At 37.5% G+C, this 24,755-nt stretch overlaps 2 protein-coding genes across 3 annotated transcripts in view; one reads left to right on the top strand and one right to left on the bottom strand.

The window, feature by feature from the left end:
• Nucleotides 1-7,801, bottom strand: part of TMEM104 (transmembrane protein 104) — a 64,262-nt gene extending 56,461 nt beyond the window's left edge. Inside the window, exons 1-2 of the mRNA XM_081939782.1 lie at nucleotides 7,666-7,801; nucleotides 2,456-2,561 (exon numbers count right to left, since the gene is read on the bottom strand). Of these exons, the coding sequence (XP_081795908.1) occupies nucleotides 2,456-2,500 (45 nt within the window). The 5' untranslated portion in view covers nucleotides 2,501-2,561; nucleotides 7,666-7,801. The remainder of the gene's footprint in view (nucleotides 1-2,455; nucleotides 2,562-7,665) is intronic.
• Nucleotides 7,802-7,955: 154 nt separating this feature from the next.
• Nucleotides 7,956-22,474, top strand: NAT9 (N-acetyltransferase 9). 2 transcript variants are annotated; one of them, XM_081939783.1, is made up of 7 exons: nucleotides 7,956-8,066; nucleotides 10,315-10,401; nucleotides 13,627-13,736; nucleotides 15,357-15,497; nucleotides 17,174-17,233; nucleotides 18,839-18,933; nucleotides 19,024-22,474. In XM_081939783.1, exons 2-7 carry the CDS (start codon nucleotides 10,325-10,327, stop codon nucleotides 19,165-19,167), a joined length of 627 nt encoding a protein of 208 aa, XP_081795909.1. In that variant the 5' UTR covers nucleotides 7,956-8,066; nucleotides 10,315-10,324; the 3' UTR covers nucleotides 19,168-22,474. The 2 variants fall into 2 exon arrangements, with proteins under 2 accessions (XP_081795909.1, XP_081795910.1); XM_081939784.1 differs by having other exon boundaries at nucleotides 8,064-8,197.
• Nucleotides 22,475-24,755: the final 2,281 nt, after the last annotated feature.

Raw genomic sequence — 24,755 nt, 5'->3', positions numbered from 1 at the left:
CTTTATTAGAAATTCTGTATATAAAGCAGCTCTCTCTATAGAACTCCTATCTTCACTGTCAAAGTATATTTATTTCTGGTACTACAATATATGGTGAATAAAATGAACCAAGAGCACAATATAGCATAGGATTTCTGGCATAAGTTTAAACAATACCCTTCAAAGACTGTATAATAATGTATAGACATCATGTTCTTTCTGGGAGAACAAGATCCTTGTGTTCTGATCAGCATCTGATCAGCAAATGCATCTTTTAACTGGATCACAACATGTAATGCAATTTGTAATTTAACATTACAATGATCTGGTTTTATTTGGAAAACTTACTCTCCTATGAACTAAGTAATCTAGAAAGTGCTGCAATCACCTCTTCTTGGGATTAATGAAGAGTTGGGAAAAAAGTAAAAGAATTTTGGTTTTGTATATAATGAGAAACTGATTTGTTTGATCAGAGAAAATGCAATAGTGGAAAGTTCATTACTGGAAACCTTTTATCAAAATTTTTGTATAAAACAGAAAAAATGAATTTATGAGTTATGATTTTGATGGTTAGATAGGATACATCAGATAATAGAAAGGACAGAGTCGGGATGTAATTTTAGACAAAGAGTAAATGTATAATTGTACTTATAACTGTTATAAAAATTATCAAACCCCACTTTTCCTGAGTCTCCAGAAAATGGCATGCTAAACTGTAGGATGATTATTTTTCTCCTGCCAACAAACCACTGACTTTGCTGCCAAAGCCGGTTCTCTGGGTTTAAGTTACGGGAGTAACCTGGAATAACCCATGATGGCCCTCGGATGACTGTGTACTTGCCCCGGAAGAGAATCTAATGGATTGTGATTTTCTGCAAGAGCAGCGGATGGTTGGGTCTCCATCTTTTCTTATCACTGTTTGCTTTTTTATAAGCAAGTCTCTGTTTTAACATTTCGTTTTGACGTTTCCCTTTGTTTAAGCCTATATTTTAATTGTTAAATTGAAAGCAGATGGAAATTGCAGAATAGGCTTATTATACGCAACCAGAAGACAACTGTTGGGGGAGCTGTATTTTGATTGATGGGGAAATTTATTGAACAAGTATTGCAGAGATAATCTCAACTAAGATGCAACTATTTGGAAAGATCCCAAATAATTTAAGGAAAAGTTTTATTACCAAGAATCAATCAAGATTCATGATCCTGGATGAATCAGGGATAATGATTGCAGTGGGTTTATAATGAATTAAAAGCCATTTGTGGACTATCTGTGAGTTAAATACAATAGCAGATAATTAACAGAGGGCATCGAAGTTTAGCTTGCTGTTGTGATTATTTTTTAACTGCTTTTTTACAGCAGATAGTTGGTAGGTCGAATTGGTTGATTGATAATAGATTTTCATATTTTTAATATTTTTAATGTTATATAGTAATTTAGTAAATAGATTTAGAAATTCAAAAAATGATGACCTGTTTTGCAAGAGAAACTTGCTACAGTTGAAATGTATTTATCAGTATTCAACTAGGGGGGACAATCTATGCGTATCTTTGTCCTTTATGCATATTATTTTGTTTTGTTATGTTTTTGTCTTTTTCCTCTCTTTTCTTTTTTGGATTTGGATTTGGAGCCCACTTCTACTAAAGCATAATGTAAGAGTGCCTGTGCACCTAAAGACTTATTTTTGAATAACATATTTTTGAATAAAAACAATTTAAAAGCTTAGTACTGCTATTAGTATTTCCAATTTGGAAATATTGAGTCATGAACATGATCTCAATTTATCTCTTGAACATATTATATTTTATCAATTTTTTATTATATTTTATTACATTTTATTGTGCTAATTAGGAGTCTGAATATGTCTAACTTACCTATAGAGACATATACAATAATTCCTACCAAGCTTATAATCTTACTGCCTCTTAGATAAAGCTAAGACAACACCATTAACATTAAGCAAAGATATATAATGGAAAAACAACATGAAGCAAAATATTCTAATAATATTTATAATATTTTAATAATTAAGGCTTTTCACTGCATTTTGTTATTATGTAATATAACTAGTCAGCAGGAAGCATTCTTAAACTTGTTTTAAAAACTTGTTGCCTGAATTCGGGAGGGAATTGCTGCTTATTTATAAATTTGTTTCTGTACCCTTTGGCATCAAAAAATATTTTAAAAATGTGCTATACACTAATACTTTCTTTAAATTTGTATTTATATGAAGTATAGATATAATCATTTACTAGTATTTTCAAATCCTTTTCTAGGTCGATTACAATATGATCACAACAATATTTGGTATCAAAGCCCAATTTATAAACAGGCTGTAATATGTTCCATAATTTGGAAAAAAATTAAAAAACAAGCACAAGAACACAATTGTCCTACATAAAATTACAATTTTGCATGCTAATACTGGACTAAACATAAAACACACATTAAATGACTATATCAATGCTAAGCACTCACATAAGGAGAGTAGAGCTCCCCTGTATCGGTGATGCTTCCAGCCATATTGAAAAGAATTTAAGGACTTGAGACAAATATGTTGTCAGTCGTTCTTGTTCCAGTTAACCTGAAAAACATAAAACACTCAGCTTTTTTACAAAGTTACTTATAATTATTAAGAATTGAATCCACCACATACCAAATTTTACTGAGATAAAGATAGAATCAGAGACTTAACCATCATGGCTTTAACCAATTAAAAAAAATCACCAGTTTCCATGCCATTGCTTTATTAAACAACTCTTAAAGATTTTCTCTGCTTGAAATTAGATTGCAGTAAGTAAAAGGCACTCTTCCCCCTAATTGTTAGTTCCTAATTGAGTCTGCATCCTAGGGCAAAACTAGCATTATTTCAAGGGAAAGCTAATTATGAGATCCTAGTAATCTATGAAATTACTTCATAATAGAAAAGTAAAGTAAGTAAAGAGAATACAATATATCAGTTGCAAATAAAGTCAGTCAATCAAACAGGACAAGACTCTGGTTAAACAAAATATTTTCTACAGAAGAAGAAAACTGGATTTATAGCCCATCTTTCTGTTAAAAGCACAAATGTGACTTTAAAATATCCATAGATAGCTCCTTAATTGGATATTTCTGACCAAAGACATAAAATATTTCATATAATAAATCCCAAAGACCTTAATGCAAAGTACTGTTTCCCTTGTCAGAATTTTTTTTTTTTTTGGTCAAAAGCATAATGTTTAAAAAGTTGCAAAACTTCTCAGAAATCAGACTGAAAGTTGATCCATCTTTTTTGTTAATAGAGCATCCTGTCAAATAGGCATAGCTTATATGGGATACAATCAGATTTTCTTTTTAAAATGTATTATTTATTCTCAGTCATCAGTTTTACATATTTCATAATGAAAATCTCTTTTGTCAATATTTTCATTTTGAAGTGTAGCATAAGAAATATTTAATCGTTCCAAGTCTGAAATCCATTATAAATATTTTCCAACTTATAACAAAGCTTGTTTAACATTATCAAAGGTACTAGAATCCCATTACCATGCTCATTCAAATTATTTATCTTTCATCATTATTAAAACAAGTCTATCAATGATAGTGAGTTTGCAATAATTACCACTATAATTATAACTACTGTAAGGATAAATGAGAAGTTATGTTGTATTTCTCATAAAGAGCAGGACTGATATATCAGAGGAAAGTTGGCCAATAGTAGCACTAGTCATCTAACTCTGCTTTTATCCCATTTTCTATCTTTGCACTGACGTTAATACCACTTTATAATGCCTTGGTAAGGCCACACTTGGAATACTGCATTCAGTTCTGGTCGCCACGAAGTAAAAAAGATGTGGAGACTCTAGAAAGAGTGCAGAGAAAAGCAACAAAGATGATTAGGGGACTGGAGACTGAAACATATGAAGAACGGTTGCAGGAACTGGGTATGTTTAGCTTAAGAGAAAGAAGGACTAGGGGAGACATGATAGCAGTGTTCCAATATCTCAGGGGTTGCCACAAAGAAGAGGGAGTCAAACTATTCTCCAAGGCACCTGAGGGTAGAAGCAATGGGTGGAAACTAATCAAGGAGAGAAGCAACTTAGAACTGAAGAGAAACTTCCTGACAGTTAGAACAATTAATCAGTGGAACAGCTTGCCTCCAGAAGTTGTGAATGCCCCAACACTGGAAGTCTTTAAGAAGATGTTGGATAGCCATCTGTCTGAAACGGTATAGGGTTTCCTGCCTAGGCAGGGGGTTGGACTAGAAGACCTCCAAGGTCCCTTCCAACTCTACTATTGTATTGTATTGTATTAAGTACTGCTATATATTTCTTTAAGCTTTAATAATAAACAGGGATTACTTTTCACCTTTATTCAATAGGCTTTACATGTTACTTTAGCTCTCGAGAAAAAAATGTATTTCCTCTCCAATACCCTTTCTATCTACCTCTATCATGAACTAAGTAAGTAAGGCTATCATTTTGGATTAGAAAAGGTAAGTTTAGAGACAGAATGGCATTAGGAGTCTGTGTTCAAATTCAGATTCAGTGTATACTACAATACAGAAGTATTCCCTGACCATCTTATTCTGAACACACTGATGTTCTCAACTTAGTCTCACTGCATGGAGAACAATGACTTTTTAAGCGTGGTCACCTCATGGCTGCTGCTATGTTGCAATATTTTCAAGGAGGGCTTATTTTCAGGGGAGGGCACTCAAAAGCCCGATTGGGCTTATTATCCAGGGAGGTCTTATTGTCAGGGAAAGTAAGTGTGTGTGTGTGTGTGTGTGTGTGTGTTTAGTAGACTGCTATGCTCTTCTTTCTCTCATTGTTCCTTAGGGTGGAGGACAACCCCAAGGTACTATAGCTGCTTGAAAGGGCGCTTTTGTCAGTCAGGAAATAAATCAGGAAGAGTGAATGAAGACTTAGGCTATTAGGAAGTAAAGCCTTCTTTGAGCTCTCCTCCTAACCACTTTTTTATGCACTACTCAGCAGCAAGCCAATCCCTCATACAGGTTTAAAATGCTACTTTTAAAGCTAATAGGAAGAGAGGGCAGAATTTATAACTGTTCTGGGAAAAGTAACAGGGAGGAAAGACTTGCTCTTGAGAGCACTCTTGCTAGTAGATTCTTATTGCATCAATTGTTCAATCAGGAAATTAGGCACACAAAATCCTGCACAGGTCAGAGGCTGGACAAGACCTCTGAGCTTCCTTCTATCACTTATGATTCTATGCAAAACCATTGATAAAAGCTACTGGTTTATTATGATGCAATTTGGCATGGGAAAATGGGTTTTGTGTGACATAGGCTAGCCTCAGGATGCTTTTATTTTTCATTTGGCCAAGTCCATGTTGTTTTCCTAGAATAATACAAAGTGTTTTGCCATCAGATTCTTCCAAGATATTTCTTCGACTTTGCAATCTAATCTATTTTCCCAATCAAGTACTAAACCAAATTCATACAAGTATTAGGCAAAAAGCTTGCGTTTTAATCTAGAAATCTTGGTGGCCTATGACTGCTAGTGATATTTTTTTCAAAAAGCAGAATCTTACTCTTCATATTTATACCCAAGTCATCATATTCACACTGACTCCAATTTAAATATAAGGGTGTTCATGATAAACACCAATACTCTCTTCTTTTTGTGCACTTTGTTTTTTCGAAAACCCTCCTCAAATTGCAGGTATTTTTCTTCTATCAACAAAAATATTAAATGAAGTGTTTCCCCCAAAATAATCCTCTTTTTATCAATATCTCTGAACTTTACAGTAAAATAAATGGATACCCTTTTCACTAAGCAGGAAAAAAACTAATTGTCTTGCATCTACAATAGGTTTTATCTTTAAAAGACAAAATACTCATTAACCTCTTCCCCGACTGACATCATCCATTCCATACAGGCTTTCTACAGGACTCAAAAGTCAGCTTTCAGAAAGTATGGTGGCACGGGTCACCTGACTCCCATGTGAAACTACATAATGTCAATTAAGCACAACTTTGTCTTTTTAAAAACTGCTTTAACAACAAACATACACAATGAATAAAAAGTACAAGGTAGTAGACTTATGACCATAGCTAGCGCCAAGATTTCTGTTCCTAAGTAGACAGTTCTTAAGTGAATTTTGCCCCCTTTTATTATCTTTTTTGCTATAGTTGTTAAGTAATCCTTTGCAGTAGTTCTTAACAATCCTTTGCAATTCTTAACAATTGTTAAGTGAATCTGGATTTCCCATTGACTTTGCTTGTCAGAAGATTGTAAAAGCTGATCACGTGACTTCTAGACACTGTGACTGTCATAAATATGAGTCAGTTGCCAACCATCTGAATTTTGATCACATGACCACAGGGATGCTTATCATAAGTGTGAAAGTGTATCATAAGTCACTTTTTCAGTGCTACTGTAACTTGGACAATCATTAAATGAAGTATTGTAAGTCAAGGATTACCTGTACGGTACATATAGACCATCCACTCCTGTTTCAAACACATTACCCCTTTATCATATGTAATAAAATTGAGCAATCTTTCTATAACACTGATATAGAGCCAATTCATAAATCAGTCATGAATGTATCTTGAATCCAGAACTACAGGGTAGGACTCCAATATTTTTTTCCACTTCACCCTGTGCTCACTAAATCCATAATTATATATGACTAAATATTGCAAATTATCCTAAAAACACAAGTTCCAGGTGTACTTATAAAAGAATATATATATATGGTGTATAAAGGCAGATATCTCATCAATGGTAGTTTTTACACTCTGACGATGTTGGCAGAGGCTAACAAAAACTAAGTGGGTAATATATTTTAAGTTCCCAAGATCGCAATGTCTGTCTCTTCTTTTAGATAGATAGGTAGGTAGGTAGGTAGGTAGGTAAGTAGGTAGGGTTATAGACAGATGATAGATGATAGATAGATGATAGATAGATAGATGATAGATAGATAGATAGATAGATAGATAGATAGATAGATAGATAGATAGATAGATAGATAGATAGATAGATAGATGATAGATAGATAGATAGATAGATAGATAGATAGATAGATAGATAGATAGATAGATAGATAGATAGATATAAAATCTAACTTTAGGAATGCAGTTCAGATTACAGAATATGGATTTTGGAAAAGCAATAGGCATAAAGATGTGACTAACTAGTCCCTTAGTCCCTTTGCTTACTCTTCGCTTATTATATAGTATTGCACAATTTGCTTATTATACCGTATTGCACACCTTTTTCTAGATTACATCCTTCGGCGTAATAGGCGATCAAGTACGCCGAGGCGGACCTTTTCATCAAGTGTAAACACAGACCCGCCCGTGCATACGCGTGTCAGCCCCTCAAACGATGCTGACGACCGTCCTAACACGAAGTCACCCCCTCGGTTTAACAATGCCACGGAAACGCCCAAAGCTGGTTTCAGGGTACTTTAGGCATCATCCTACATGGGCCCCTTTAGAAAAGCATTTCGGGGTTGCAGTCCCTGCTGTTAGAAAGCCAAAGGAAACCTCTGCCGGAGCTGCTCCGGGCATGCCACGTCCCTTAAGCTCGCCCAGCCGCGGCTTCCTCTTCCAATTCTGCCTCCCAGGGCTGCTGCTTTGCCGTGCCGCTTCCCGCCGTTCCTCCCAAACCACCACGAAACGCCCTTCCTTATCTCTCTCTCTCTCTCTCTCAAAAAAAAAAAAAAGCCTTTACCGGTAACAACCACAAGCGCAGGGAAACCCCAAGGTAGAGGCTTCTTCACCCGCAACTCCAAGCCGGTTCCCTTCATGCTGCGCCCGGGGAAGCGAAGCCGCGGACAGCGCATGCGCCACCCCGGCCAAAAAAAGGGGCCCACTTTTACTACCACGACTGTACAGCTGTCTGAGACGCTTCCTACGTCAATCGAGGAGAAGATTCGCGAGGCGGGTTGAGGCTCTACGGCTACCGTAGCGTTCAGTTACGATAGGAGGGCCTTACGACTGCGCAAGCGTGGAGATCGAGGATTTGAGAGATGGGAGGTGGGATGTGCGCTTGTCGCCTGTTGCTTTTAAATGGGGCGGCAGTTGGTGCTGGCTTGGGCGAGGGAGCGGATGGGCTTTGTATCCTTTCGTGAGGTCTGTTGGCTTTTTGCTCTCCTTCAGGAGCGTAGATCTTAAGAGCCTAGCTCGAACCACACTAGGCTTCGAGGGAGCGGTTGTCGGAACTCAGTGGGGCGATTTCTTTCTCTCTAACTAAATATTCAGAGGTACGGTCGTCAGCACGCAAGTCTAACATACATTGCCCAGTGTATGACTCGACTGATCGATCGATCGATCGATTTATTGTGTGCCATCAAGTCAGCGTCGACTCTTAGCGAGCTTGTCTGAAATGGTATATACTAGGGTCTCCTGCTTGAGCAAAGGGTTGGACTAGAAGACCTCCAAAGTCCCTTCCAACTCTCTTATTCTGATTGAAACATCAAACACATAGACAGATTTTCTCCATGAGGATGAGATGGATAATTTGAGCTGTGATACATCACAAAATCGGAATAGTACAAGCCATGGCATTCCCCTGTGAAAGCAAAAGTTGGACTTTGAAAAAGCTGGTTCTTAAGAGTATTGACGCCTTTGGATTTTGGTGGAGGATACTCTGGACAGTCAAGAAAATAAACCAATGGATCGTTGAATGTCTGGAGAGTCACAGTCTTCCAGGTCATGGTTGTCTCAAAGGTGCTTTTTTCAAGAGGCAATTGGAGTTTCTGGTTTTTTCTTTGAAGACATGTCATTTCTCATCCAAGAAGCTTCTTCAGCTCGGACGTTCATCACCAACCATCCAGTCAGAGCTGAAGAAACTTCTTGGATGAGAAATAAAACGTCTTCAAAGAAAAAATCAGAAACTCCAATTGCCTCTTGAAAAAGCACTTTTGGGACAATGGATCTTTGGGCAAATAATTCTCTGGGGTGCAAATGACAAAGGCTCAAGTTACCCTACTTCAGACACATGTAAAGACTCAGAACTTTGGAAAAAAGCTCTAATGTTGGGAAAGATGAGAAAAAAAGCAGAGTGGACCAGCATTATGGTGCCAGTGAGGGATCCACTGGGAAACTAAAGAATCAGTGAGGGATCGTGGAGAAAATTACGTGGTCACTAAGAGTCAAAAATGATTTGGTGGCACATAATTTGTGCCTTGAGTGATTAGTCTGGTTTGATTTGTTCGATGATCCATTGATTTGTTTACTTGGCTGCCCATAGAATATTGTCCAACACAAATGGCTCAAAAGCTTCACTACTCTTCTTATATTGCTTGTTCAACATTCAAAATCAGAAGCTGGAGGAGCTTATTTAACCAGCAGCTACAAAGTGCTATACAAACTTAAGCTTAGAGTTGGCTTGATCTTTTTTCCCCTTCTAACCTATTTTTTTTCTACATCTAAAACACTTCATAGTGGGTTTTAATGAATCCTCAGCCTTCCAGTTGTTCTCCACATTACCTTCATATTCTCACCATTCGTGATTTAACTCGTGACTTATCAGTGCTACGTAAGCATTGACATTTTCCATCTTAGAAAATACCAGTAATTATACTATTGTCCCTCTCATTTAGTCAACATGCTTTCTGTAAGGATATAGATATTCGTTGTGTAAGGAAAAAGTGTGACGGCTTTAAAAAAAACAAACTTTGTTATATCTATATCTTTTGACATCCCATAGGGTTCAAAAAGGATTATGATCTTGGCTTATCAGAGGACAAACATTAGTTTAGCAAACACTAGTACGTAAATGGTGGGGGAAGAAGAAAATGAGTTTAGTCTTTTTTAGCTTGCTTATAAGCTTTCTAAGTAGGGAAAAGTCCCTAAAAAGGAAAAAAACAGTATAAAACAAGGATGGAAATATGTGGCACTTCAAAGAGTTTTGGGCCAAAAAATTCCATATTCCATATTCATGATCAACATCCAATGATACATTCATTCTCTTATGTGTTTTATCCGGTTATTGTATGTAAGTTTTAAAACTGTTTTCCAAAGAATGCTGTGGACACTGTCCTATCTAGATATTAGTTCATGGTTCCAAATCTTTATTTTGTTTAACTTTGAGATAACTGGATTTTTAAAAGTTAAAAGTAGTTGAAAAAAATCAAAATGGAAATGAAATATTATAAATTGCCTTTTGTAGCCGCCATAGAGAATAAACTATTATTAGATTGGTTATTATAATATACTTTTGTCTCATTACTCATATAGATACACACAGCTTTGTATTTCACACATTTTTAATTAAGCATACTGTAATACAAATAAAATAAAACATTCAGTAAATGTCTTGAGTTAATTCTAATACGATTTCTACTCAGATTTTATTTCTCACTTATTGTTGTTTCAGGATTCAGACTATGAAGATTAACCAAAACACTGTACTGCAGGGGAAGAGGGTGGCCCTTGTACCATACATGTCTGCTCATGTACCCAGGTGTGCAATAAATAACTTCGTTTGGGGGGTGATCTTGATTTGAGAGCTCTGGTTTGAAAATATATTCATTTTACAAGTTTATGTTTTCCATTCAAAGTGCCACAACAAATTCCCAAGATGTTCAGTTTCGAAATACATGCACAAAATCATTGGGCACATAGAGAAAACATTATATTAATGTTTAAAATCATGAGAATTTTTTGTCTGAAAAATGACTGGTGCAGCTATAAATAATATACAGCTGACTTATTTCATATTTATTCAGATTCAAAACTAAACATGTTATTTGGAATGTTTGTTCACCTTGCAACTGTACGCAATTCTTTTTTTAAAAGCTGCATATTTTCTGTGATTGACCTGCAATCAAAGAAAAATATAGGAATAGAATAGAATAGAATAGAATAGAATAGAATAGAATAACAGTTGGAAGGGACCTTGGAGGTCTTCTAATCCAACCCCCTGCTTAGGCAGGAAACCCTACACCACTTCAGACAAATGGTTATCCAACATCTTCTTAAAAACTTCCAGTGTTGGAGCATTCACAACTTCTAGAGGCAAGCTGTTCCACTGATTAATTGTTCTAACTGTCAGGAAATTTCTCCTCAGTTCTAAGTTGCTTCTCTCCTTGATTAGTTTCCTCCCATTGCTTCTTGTCCTACCCTCAGGTGCTTTGGAGAATAGCTTGACTCTCTCTTCTTTGTGGCAGCCCCTGAGATATTGGAACACTGCTATCATGTCACCCCTAGTCCTTCTTTCTATTAAACTAGACATACCCAGTTCCTGCAACTGTTCTTTTAGTCTCAGTCCCCTAATCATCTTTGTTGCTCTTCTCTGCACTCTTTCTAGAATCTCCACATCTTTTCTACATCGTGGTGACCAAAACTGAATGCAGTATTCCAAGTGCGGCCTTACCAAGGCATTATAAAGTGGTATTAACACTTGACGTGATCTTGATTCTATCCCTCTGTTCATGTATCCTAGAACTGTGTTGGCTTTTTTGGCAGCTGCTGCACACGGCTGGCTCATATTTAAATGGTTGTCCACTAGGACTCCAAGATCCCTCTCACAGTTACTACTATTGAGCAAGGTACTGCTTATACTGTACTTGTGCATTTTGTTTTTCTTGCCTAAATATAGAACCTTACTTTTTTTCACCATTGAATTTCATTTTGTTAGATAGCGCCCAATGTTTAAGTTTGTCAAGGCCCTTCTGTATCTTAAGCCTATCTTCTGGAGTGTTGGCTATTCCTGCCAGCTTGGTGTCATCTGAAAATTTGATTAGTTCCCCATCTATCTCCTCGTTCAAGTCATTGATGAAGGTGTTGAAGAGTACTGGGCCTAAAACAGAGCCTTGGGGTTCTCCACTGCATATTTCCCTCCATGTACATGCAGTTCCCTTGAGAACTACACATTGAGCCCGGTTGGTCAGCCAGTTACAAATTCATGTGGTGGTGATGCTGTCTAACCCACATTTTTCTACTAAATTAAGGCGTTTCAGACAGATGCAGCATGCATACACACTCTGAATCATCTTCCTCCCTTCAAATATATGGTAGATTGCTGTATAGGCCAAGTAAACTATATCCAGAGGTGCTTACTCCAAAACTAACATACATTTAAGTTTCATCGTTGATCTTAAAATTTGGAAATTAGAATTGCAAGTAGTAAGAATGAGAATTCTAACGTAGACACCTACATGTTTATTATATGCTGTTGCAACAGAATAAATATCTGAAAATAATTTCTGAATGGCTTTCAACTATCAGAGGAAGATCCCATTTTTTCCTCTATGTGCAAGATTTTCACCACGTGAAATCTTTTCCCCCTTTCTTGTAAAAATGAATGGCAACTGAAGATGAAAAGGGACTTCACTCAGTACTTATGAAATGGGCTCTGCATACTTGCTTAGTCTTTATCCTAAATTGTATTACTGGCTAACTCTAGAGCAGCGATAGGAAACCCAAGGATCATATGCCAGGTGCAGCCATTAACCCTGTTTTTTTCATAAGGTCATTCTGTGAATTCAACAAAATGCCAGTTTCTGTGATAAATGTTTATTAGGGTGGTGTTTTTTTTTTGTAAAAAGAAAAGGTACAGTAATAAATTCAGTTTCTCTCCTCTTGTGATAACTGGAAACCCACTTTCTAAGCATCAAGTACAGGTAGTCGTCTACTTACAAGCACAATTTAGCCCAAAATTTATGTTGTTAAGTGAGATAGGTGAATTTTGCCTCATTTTATGACCTTTCTTGTCACAGTTGTGTAAAGTACTGCAGTTATTTTACGTTAATCTGGCTACCCCATTGACTTTGCTTGTCGGAAGGTCGCAAAAGGAGATCACGTGACCCCAGGACACTGCAACCGTCATAAATATGAGTCAGTTGCCAAGCATCTGAATTTTAATCACGTGACCAGGGGAATGCTATCGCGGTTGTAATTGTGAAAGGCTATTGTAAGTCACTTTTTCAGTGCCATTGTAAATTTGAACGGTCACTAAACGAGCTGTTGTAAATCGAGGACTACCTGTAAGTTCAACCTCTAACTGGAGGAAAGGACTAGTGTGCAGAATTTGAGATGGCAGCTCTTAATCTGAATGGGGGCTCTCACAATGCCTATATGAGTTACATTGTATCACTAACAGTTCATCAAGAAGTGTACTTAACCCCATACCAGCTTATAGGGCGGCGATGGCGAACCTTTTTTGGCTTGCGTGCCATAAGCGGGGGGAGCGCAGGGGGGGGGTCGTGCATGGGCGTGCCGCACCCATAATGCAATGCGCTACTCCCCCCCCCAGCACATATGAAGTGACTTCCGGTTTGCTCATAGGGCCGTTTTTTGTCCTCCGGAGTCTTTAGGGAAGTCTCCTGAAGGCTCCAGAGGGCTTAAACTGGCCCTATGAGCAAACCGGAAGTCTGTTCCTGAACTTCCGGTTTGCCCATAGGGCCGTTTTTTTGTGCTCCGGAGGCTTCAGGGAAGCTCCTGAAGCCTCCGAAGGGCCTCTGGGGGGGGGGATGTTTTCACCCTCCCCAGGCTCCTATAAAGCTTCTGGAGCCTGAGGAGGGCGAAAAATGGCTTTAAAAAAGGCTGAACTCAGCTGGCCAGTGCGCTCATGCAACGCCTCACGTCCCCTGACAAATGGCTCCGTGTACTATAGGTTCGCCATCCTGGTTATAGGGGATAATATTCTAAAGAAGCCTACTTACTTTTTCCTCAATTTTCTGATTAGATACCATGAGTGGATGAAGTCTGAAGAACTACAGCGTCTGACTGCATCTGAACCACTAAGCCTTGAACAGGAATATGAGATGCAGTGCAGCTGGCGGGAAGATGCAGACAGTGAGATTTCTGAATATTTGGGAAGACCTGGAAAGGGGTAGTCTACACATATGTTGCGTGGTTCATTTCACAGATGTTATTTATCTGTGAAACGTATATGCTGCTCATCTGGCTTAGGCAGCTTACAACCGATATAAGCAACAAGATAAAACATCAAATATTGACACTAAAATTGACTTTAAAATTAACAAAGATGGCAAAGAAGGGAGCAAGATGCACACAGGGAGGGGGGTGGGGTCTCATCTCAGTCTGTTAACCACCTCAGTATGACACACACGCATGACAAGCCCCACAGGTAGTTAAAAGTGGCATTTTTAGACCATTACTGCTCATTGTTACAGTTTAAACTTTGCAATTTCATAATTTTCAGTTCTGGAAATGCTTTTTATTGTAACTCAGTTCAATCATGATCAAATACAAAGGGATATTGTAATATAATAGAAAATCTTATTTAAATGTTTATGTACAGTATATTATGGGGCATTCGATTATACTCGGTGAAAGGCTTCTGAAGGAATACAAATTAATTGATGGTTCTAATCTTTTCAGCTTTTTTGATATCCTTCTACATCATTTGCTTGTATTACCATTAGGAGACATGATATTAATATTGATTACAGTTCTTCCTGGAAGAGAAGTCTCAAAATGAGATGCTAGGAAAATTTTATTTTTATTTTACCACAGCATTGTTTGTCCAAGGACAATATTAATCTGTGAACAAGCTTCTATCTACCTTGTTTTAACATTTCTCTGAAATCCTTCAAGGAAGCTATCCTGAAGGTTCACACAGTCATCGTGAGAATCTGTTTACTATTTATACATACCTACTTATTCCAGGATGGCCCTAGAATTTTTGTTTCAGGATTTGAAAGCTCTTTTGGGTAAATATAAGATAACAAGACAGTGGAGTTAAAGTTTGGGAAACTAAATATTTTTATGGAGCTCTACAGTTCTTAAATGAGGTTGTACTCCTATCAAAAACCTAAGTGTGCAACCTGATGGCATTCAGGCTAGACTTTTGTAACACACTCTATATGGTATTATGTATTTAGAAACAGATCTCGACTGTTCGGACATGAAACAAACATCTCTTTCAAACTTTTGTGGTGCATGAAATTGGACTGCAAGCTGGAAGTGTTTCCTATAATATTGTATTATTCTGGTTGCCATTGGGAGTTTGTCAGTCTTTCTTTTGAAATATTGTACAGAACTGTTTTCCTTGGCTTTTTAACATTAGTCATTAATTATTAGATTATTAATTATTATGATTTATTTATTATTAATTTAAAAGCTCATTAGCTACAATGTTGTCTTCAATTTTATTGTAAAACCAGATATTTATTTTTTATCTGATGCCAATTGTTTGTAGTATTTCAGAAAAATGCTATCAATGCCCTTAGAAGATACTGTATATATTTATGTAAAATGAGAAATCTTTAATTCAATTTTCTATAACTGCAGAATGTGAAGTGGAGTGCTGGTAAGAGAGTAGAATAGTGGCAAAAGCTAGATAATATTGATTCTAGTAATCATGTATATTTACCTTGATTTTATATATTATGCTTCTTCCAGAGATTCATTATAATCTTTTCTTATTCTGCTTTTTTTTACGTTTCCCAGAATGCACATTTATAATACTTGATGCTGAAAAGTGGTCTAGCCAGAAAGCCACAGAAGAAGACTGTATGGTGGGAGATGTGAACTTATTCCTTACCAATTCTGAAGATCCAACAGTGGGAGAGATAGAAATCATGATTGCAGGTCATCTAATTTATTTCATGTCTCCCAGTATTTATTTTGTTACTATATCATTTTTCTTCCAAGTAGAGCCAAGGAGATTTCCACGACCAAAAAAAAAAGATGGATCTTAAATGCAACAATCAAATGCAACAGTGCTTAATAATAATAATAATAATAAATTAAAATCAGCTCTCATTGTTTAAAAATCAAAAAACTTAAATCACAGACCTCTGTTCCTTCCGGCAAAAGTTAAAGACTCACCTATTTCAATCAGCTGGCCTGGCACTTTCTTAGTTTTACCTCCCGGGATTCATTTATTTTAATTGGGTTTGGGGTTTTAATAGGCTTTTAACGTATTATATTTATTATTCTATTACAGTCTCACAACCTCCTTCACCTACGTATTTAATTATTTAACTGTTTATGTATGTATTTTACAACGTATTTTAGTGACTGTACACCGCCCCGAGTCCTCTCCGGGAGAGGGGGCGGTCTATAAGTGTGAATAATAAATAAATAAAATAAAATGTTTAAATGGAATGAATTTTCATAAATGCCTAGGCACACAAGGATATCTTCAACTATTTTATTGACCCAAATTCCTTTTAGGATATGGTTTTATTATTTCACCGCTGCCAATGAGAAAACTACTCTTGGCATCATATTGTAAACCAAACTCATTGGGGCCTGCCCAATAAAGCTTAGAGTAGAAGTTGGATCATATTGGTGGAGAAAATTCTTTCAAATACTCCTTTACATCTTGAAATAATCTTTTAAGTTTATAGCAACATGCCTTTGCATCTGAAACCTACCAGAATCAAATTGAGTATATTTAGTCGTTTATATGAGAGACAAAGAGGGAAGTTTAAAAGAATGGCCTTCAAATGTTTTTTAGCAGGCCAGTGAAGGTTGTCTAGACAATATTGTTAATGTTTTGAACCTATAGGATACATCTTGATGAATAGGATTAGATCAGAGGTGGGTTCCTACCGGTTCGCACCAGTTCAGTGGAAATGGTGACTGGGTCTCTGAACCGGTAGGGACATCATGCTCGCCACACCCCCGAACTGGTTCCCGGTAACCACAACATCTTTTTTTAACCTGTTTTTTTTTTTGCCTAGTAATTTTTATTGTTTTTCTCTTTTCAACATGTTACAGTCGTTATGTCAACATTTTGTACATTGTCATATCGTCTTATCTATACATGTTTTTCTCTTTTCACCATGTATTACAGTCATTATGTTAACATTTGTACCTTGTTATATCATCTTATCTATACCTGTTTATAATATTCCGCTTCTATATTTACATACTTTTATACACAGTTCTATACGTATTTATATATATTGTTTTTGGCTTAATTGTTTTTCTTGTTTTCTAACCATTCATACCAATTATTCCAGATTTCATAATATTCCGATTCCTCTTTATTTTTAACCTGTTTTAATGTTCTGCACATGCATAGACCTATTTATAGGCAACTTCACACGCCCACCGAACCAGCAGTAATGCCAGCAGAAACCCAACCCTGGATTAGATATAGAGCGAGAAAGCTTTGTGTCCCCCCCCCCCTTTTTTTTATTGCCAATCTTATGCTTTCTAAAAATGCGTCTTGTGTAATACTAAATTTTGTAAAATGTAGGAAGAATCATATAATTTTCCTAAAAAGAGACTTTGGCACCTGTTTCCTCTTTCAGAGCCCAGCTACCGTGGCAGAGGGTTTGGCAAGGAGGCCACTCTGATCATGATATTTTATGGTAAGATTGCCTAACATAGAATGTGCAAACTCTGATTTTTAGTTGTTACAATGTGAGAGGAACAGAATGAGCAAAGAAATTAAGGAATTTGTATGGTCAAAAAGGGTGCCCAACAGAACAGATTTTCTGACAGAGCATATTAACAGTTGAGCAAAAGATTTAATGTTGGGAGAATGGGAAATTGTTTCCATATCACCTTTACTTCAGATCTGTGTGTGTCTTCTGTTCAACTTCTTTGTGTCTTAAAAAATGCCAAAGTGCAATTCAATTGTTTTGAATTAGTGTGGTGTATTTACATTCTAATTGATGTTGAATTCTAGCTTCAAATATGTAAAGTACTTTATGAATGAGTATTGTTTATTTAGACTTAGAATAACTTTATTGTCACTTTAAATATACACTAATCGGCATACACTAAAATGAAATTTCATTGCATACAGCTCGCATAGGGTCACCACCTCTAATATACACTACATAAACATGACAATAAATAAACATATACCCACATATTATATGTCACAGAGAAACAGCATAGCACAGTTCAAATGTATACATGTTACATGGCGAGAAAAATGAATCTTCTGAGTTTACCAGACGGGAACAAAGCTGTTACAGAAACCTCCTCCCAGAGGGGAGCAATAAAAAACAGACCGTAAAGTGGGTGTGTGGAGTCTCTAACAATGCTTTGAGCTGTAAGCACATAGCACTTATAAGCAGTATCCTGAATAACAGGAAGTGAGCTTCCTATAATCTTCTCAGCTGTCCTTATCACTCTCTGAATGGACTTTCTATCTGAGGCACTGCTGCTGCCAAACCAAACAGTCATGCAGTTTGTTAAAACGCTCTCAATCGTGCCTCTGTAAAAAGTGGCCAGGACAGAAGGATAAAGATAAGTTCTTATCCGACGCAGATAATGCAGGTGCTGGTTTGCACACTTCACTAAGGATGATGTGTGGAGAGTCCAATTCAGATTGTTAGTTATGTGCACCCTCATATACTTAATACTGTTGACCACCTGTGCAGCTGCACCCTTGATACTGAGTCGAGTATGACCATGTTGGCTCTTTCTAAAAGGTCCCCTTTGTTTTATTAACATTTAGAACCAGGTTACTTTTATTGCACCAGTCCACCAGAGCCTTCACCTCTTCCCTATAAGCATCTTCATTGTCATCCTGGATAAGACCCACCACTCCCGTGTGATCCGCATGCTTCACAATTTGATTCATAGCAGATGTTGCACAGCAGTCGTGGGTCATCAAGGTGAACAGTAGCCGATTCAAGACACAGCCCTGTGGGGAACCTGTACTCAAGGAGATGGAGTTGGAAACTTTTCTTCCAACTCGCCCAAAATATGCTAAAAACAAAATTTCAACTTGTCTTTAACAGTAGGAACATTGTAAGCATACCTTTAGTTAGTTAGCAGAACCAAATCGAATTACTTATCTGTGTAAGATGGTACCGTTTCTAAGGAGTCAATGGACCCACTTGGAGATGCCAGGAATTCAGCATAGGGATGTTTACATTCAAAGTTTGTATTCTACCATTAGTGTATAATCATTCCTTTTCCAAATAAAGCTCTATCTTCATTATTATCTTGGTCTGTAGGAATTACGCATCTTGGACTCACCACTTTTGAGGCAAAAATTAAATTGGAAAATGAAACCAGTATTGGCATGTTCAAAAAAATTCATTTTAAAGAGGTATGGTAACTGGAAGCTCTCCTACTGCATGTCGAGTTGATATTAAATTGTGTTTGTTTCAATGATAACTTTATCTTCCATATTATCCAGGTGGGAGTAAATAGTACCTTCCAAGAAGTGACACTGAAATTGATTATGGACGAACAGGAGAAACAGTGGCTTCTTGAGCAAACTAATGGAATGATTGAAACAAAATACAGTGCCATGAAACTGCACCACAATTGTGACAGCTGAGAAGCTACGCTCAATTTGTCTCAAATTTAGAAAGATGGCTTTTTATTGTCCAAAATTGGAATCGTGTCCCGAATCCATGGCACTGTCTCTTGCTGAAGAAGAAAAATGAAGTGTGACCTCTGCCTTGTAATTGCCTTAGGTACTTTTTTCTAAGGATATCAACATCTAGGATAGTTACAATAAACTGCCTCATCTTAAGTGAGCAAAAAAGAATTTTCAGCTGAAAACTCATCCAGCTTGAACTGTGTTTGATCAGCAGCTGCTTTCAAAACGATGTCCTGGACTTGTTTACTGTTTAATTCAATGCAAATAGCAAAGTATGACTGAGCTGCATTTTGAGGCAAAGAACTCAAGGAAGGTGTTACAAGTAGGTTGAGACTGCGCTCACTATAATGGCTGCATTTCACCAAAAACCCTAACTTAACTTCTAGGATGTTTTCCAACTTCCCAGTCTACAACACAGTGTTTGGCATCCCAACCCAGTATTAACCCAGGCCAACACTGCAGGTTTTTTTAAAAAAGAAATTAGTGGAATAGACCTGCTAATGAAGAGAGCTGACTCTGCCCGCATGTATGTATGTATGTGTATGTGTATGTGTATGTGTGTATGTTTTATGGGTATTATACATTATAATGGTCCCATATCTATACATCTCCATTAGGGAATCAGTCATTCATCAATTCCATTTGTATTACATTTAAGTCCTCCTTCAGAGTGATTTCTTAAACATCCAGTGGAACTTGTTATTTTTCTATAATTCCAATAAAACATACTTGGTCCATTTTTAATTAAGTTCATTTTGTGAAGAAGCATGTTAAAAAAAACCAGATAATTGATGTCTGCTTCATTTTTTTATCCTACTGACCAATTTTCAAGGTCTCCTTATCATAAAAATACAAAGAGACCATAATTTTCCCATGTGAATTTTTTAATGAATTCAAGGCTATAATTCCAAATCCCTCTGGACGCTTAATCTATTGCTAACTTTTTCTAATCTATACACTAAGCACCCTTATGCAAATAGTCTAAAAATATATTTGCAGTATTTTTTTTAAACTCCAACATGCTATCTTCAAAGGAGGAGGGAACACGGAGGAATATAATAAAACCATCCTTGTAAGCTCCATTTGGTAAAAGAGATGGATGAGCATTCACTGTAATGGAAGGGTGGGAAACTTCATTTGTCAGCACTGTTGCATAAAGCTGAACCTTCAACCTGTTTAATTGTGCTTCTAATTGTCTTTTTAGTTTTTTAATGATAAGCACAATGACAGGTATGATCCCTTTAAAAAGCATAGGCAATTCAATAGATCTGGATATATCCTATGGTTTTCAGTCCCGATTCCAAGTACCTCAACATAAATTGCTACGCTGTTGCCTGGAAATATAAAATACACAATAATAAATAAAATTTTAAAATAGTAGAGATTAGTTTAGGCAGAGTGTTCATATGTCTGATGGCCTGGAGTGTGCTGCTCCTGTGCTGTTTTGTTCTTGCCTTCAAAGTGGTGACAATCGGCACCAAGCTTCTTGCCTCTTTGTAGAAGCTGGTGAAAGCAGTACAATCCGTCTGATAACAAATGAATAACACACTTGGCAAAGTGCAGGACAGCAACAATGAACAAAAAGGAGGGCCAGTAGTAGTCAGAAGCTATTATGCCTCTGTTCTTGAGATGTGAATAGGTTTAGTAATATGAAAGTCCACTGATTTGTGGGGAGAAAACAGCAAATGACCTCCAATTGCTTTACGTAGAATTAGGTACTAACAATGCAGTCCTTTGCACATACACTCAGATCTAGTTATAACTTACTGTGTAGAGCATATGTCTGGGTACCTATGCAGCAAATTGCAGCATTAAATGTATTTCCTCTAAATGAAATGCTGCTCAATCAAAGCACCATGTTCTAAGCTTCATTGATCCGTTGTTGGTCGTGAAAGTGTCAATGGAAGATGGATTTTCCTTTTATCTGGTCAATGATGTTTTTCTATTATTACTTTCTCACTTCTATGCCATGATTCTCCACTCTTCCAGGTTTTCATAAGGCTCCTATAAGAAAGCTTTCTTAGGGAAGAATAATCGGTCAAGACTCCGTGAACTTCATGGCTGAGGAAGTGTATGGGCCAGCTCTACCCATGTGAAATTGACTTTTAATCATTAGTCCACCACCCATTGATCTGGGCCTTCAGCCTCTTCAACCAAAGAGTTCATTAGGTGCCCCATTTAGGATTAATCATATGTAAGGCTTGGGAGTTGGAGGCACCATGTTATATGGTCTATTCTATCTCCGTCCAAACAGTGGTGACAACTGAGATAAGTGGGTCTTTGAACACTGTTTTGGAGTGTCCCAAGGTTCAACCTTTTAGAGAAATGCCAGCCTTGACTGACAAAGGTCTGCCCTTCAAACAGAACAGATATGCAATCTGGGGAGTTCTGGACTCGCAACTCCTGCTGAAAGAGCATGGTGGAAACCAAAACCAAACAGCTTTTGCCCTGGTTTCTGATAGCGTGCCAATTGCAGCCTTAAGTGGAACAGGATACACTGAGGACAATCACCTTTGACATCTCTTTCCTAGGCTAGTGTAGTGTGCTGATCCTGGGGCTGCCTTTAAAGACCAATATGCAGATCCAAAATGCAGAGGCCTACAGTCTTATGTCATGACAACGTTGCTATGGTATCTGTTCTACCATTGTGTTTCTGAGTGCAATTCAAGATGCCAACTGCCAGCTTTACAATTTGATGTGGCCTGGTACCGGCGTAGTCTTTCCCAGATCGATTTTAACTGCCCAATTTGGATGACAGAGCCCCAGCAAAGGGGTTCCCTCTCCTGTGAGATGTGATAGGAGGAAATCTGTCAACGGTTTTGTCTTTGGGAACTCCCTTCCTAGGGAACAGCTTGACTTGAGGTTACCTCAGGAAGTTTTTAAAAACTCAATGCTTCCAGTAGTCCTTTAGACACTTTTTGTGGCGTTTCCAACACCAAAATTGATTTTATTGTTCTATCATTTATTATTTAACATTACTTTATTAGTAATTTATGTATTTATGTAACAGCTAGAATCTTTTAGAACCAAGGCCGTAGATAAAGCTCATGAACAAAGAAATGCAGCCATAAAGGGGGATTGGGTGTTAATGGGATACCATGATATGCTTATTGTATTGCTTAGACTGGTTGGTTCCTCATCAGTTACATGTATTGCCGTGTATTATATATTCTGTTCTATTTTTGCATTGTTTTTATCTGCTGTAACAGCAAATCACTATTGTGAATCGGGCAACCGTATAAATCCAAGAAATAAACATTTTTAAAGCTTATGTAATGAGTTTATTATATTGCTTGTTATGTGTCCTTAAACTTGATTCTATTGTAATGATAGTTGAATTAAGAGAGAGAGAGAGAATAAATGAAACTTGAATTGAAAAACCACCTGCACTCATTCAAGATCTGGCAAATAGATGTTTTGTGACAAGCTATGCTCACTTAGGAATGGACAAATCAGGGGTGGGTTGCAGCCAGTACGCCCTGGTAAGGGCGTACCGGAGCCTGCCCGGAACACTGGATACTGTTTCGGTACAGTGCTCCGGAGGGCACACTCACCCACCTGAGCTCCTTACCAGTCTTTTAAGTCATTGGCGCTTCCGTGCATGCTCATGGCGTGTACAGCGCCTGCGCAATGCTCCGCTGAGCAGCTGGAGCATCGCGGAGGCGCTGCGCATGTCCGTGTGAATGCCGCTGGGTCCATTCCAACTGTACTGGTTGGAACAGTATCTGGAACCCACCACTGGGACAAATCGTATGACATTTTCAAAATACAGAGGTTATGGTCTCCTATAGGTATAAGGGTTCCCAGGTTTGACTTTCTACACTGCACCTGTGGATCAGTAGTGGGACATAAATTGTCCTTGCTTTAAAATCTGTCAAATTGTGCCTTCAATATTTACAGAGCTGCAAGAAAATGGCTTATTGAAGCCCACGGGAAACAGCTTTAGATTAAGAATAAATATCTACTTATCATCAGATTTCCACCTGTCTTTTATGTATAATTAGCAAATCAATCACTAGAGAGAAACAATATATAAGATATTTATGCATAGCTTGACAGACTAAGTGAACAAGAGAAAACTTATTTTGGGGGGGAAATTCCACTGTAAAAGCAAAAAATTACAAGTCTGCATTGATTTTAGTTTCTTCCTGAAGGGTGAGTTTAAAATAAAAAGAAAGGCAGTTTGTTTTTTGCAGATCCAGTTCCTTGCTTGTAGGTCATGCAACAACCTCTGGATTGTTGCAGAGTTATTTGTCAATCCCTGGAGCAGCCACTATTCAATTAGAGAATTCCTGCCAGATCCTCCAGATTCAAACACTAGCAACAAAACCACATTAGATAGTATTTTATATTGCTCTCGTGAGCAATATAAATCTTTATTAAAACAGTCATTTCCTTTCACTGAGGATAAAGAGCCTCTGCTAAGAATCCCTTTGGATCATCCTCAAGACTTCTGAGAATTTTCCATTGCATCCTTGCCCTTTGAACTGACCACCCAAGCTGTTCTACAACTACACTGTCACGTACTGAAACAGTTATATGAATGCAGATTATGTAGGATAGCACAAATGTGCAAGTGCAACTATTTGAGTAGTTCAGTGGTGGGTTCCTACTGGTTCGGACCAGTTTAGCCGAACCAGTAGTGGTTTGGCTGCCTGGGTCGCTGGAACCAGCAGCAACCCAGGCCTGCCATGTCCCCGAAGCGGTTCTCCTTGTTTTTGGCTTCTGCGCATGTGCGGAACAATTTTTATTGCTGTGCGCCCACGAGTGAACGGCAATAGTAGCTGCTGGAACCCACCCCTGAAGTAGTTGCAAGTATAAGTCACAAGCTAGACCTGGTAACTTTAGCATGGGATGTCAGCATTCATATAATTGGTTCGCCAAATGGCAAAATATCAAAATTTTAACACAGATGGACTGCCACTTTATTCATTTAAAAGATTTTTGTAGTCACCCACCTTATAACAAATCCTGGATTGTAAACCAGAAAAATCAAGCCATCATAGTGGCATTACTAGCTACTTTGAGATGACTCCGATCTGGACCATAGCAAATAGCACAGTCCAATAGATAGTCTGTTGACAATCCAAAATGCAAATCAAGGTTGAGGAAGTTCTAGGCTTGGGAGAAATTGGGGAAAGAGTGGACAGAGTTGTTTTTTTTCCAGCTGTCAAAACCAGGCGCTATTCTCTATTTGAACAAAGCAGTTAAAAGATGAATGGCTGTAGATGCAAGCATTTCGTATGGACTCGTCAGTACCAAACTTACAATAACACAGATAAAAAATGTGTTGTTATAAGTTTGGTATTGATGAGTCCACACAAAATCCTTGCATTCACAGCCATTCATCTTTTAACTGCTTTGTTGACATTGTTAAAGGGGACTAACTGTTATTCTCTATGTTGCATATTTAGGATTTCATACATAAAGAACACAGAGATTGGCTTTTCCCCATTTTCTTTTATTCTCTTTTCAGGCCACCAAGACATCTTTAATAGCACAGGAGGTTCTATCTCCCATTGACTCGACCCATTAGATCCACC

This window comes from Natrix helvetica (genome assembly GCF_964273705.1).
Source record: "Natrix helvetica genome assembly, chromosome: 1".
Taxonomy (NCBI): Eukaryota; Metazoa; Chordata; class Lepidosauria; order Squamata; family Natricidae; genus Natrix; species Natrix helvetica.
This window is presented reverse-complemented; position numbering and strand designations above follow the sequence as displayed.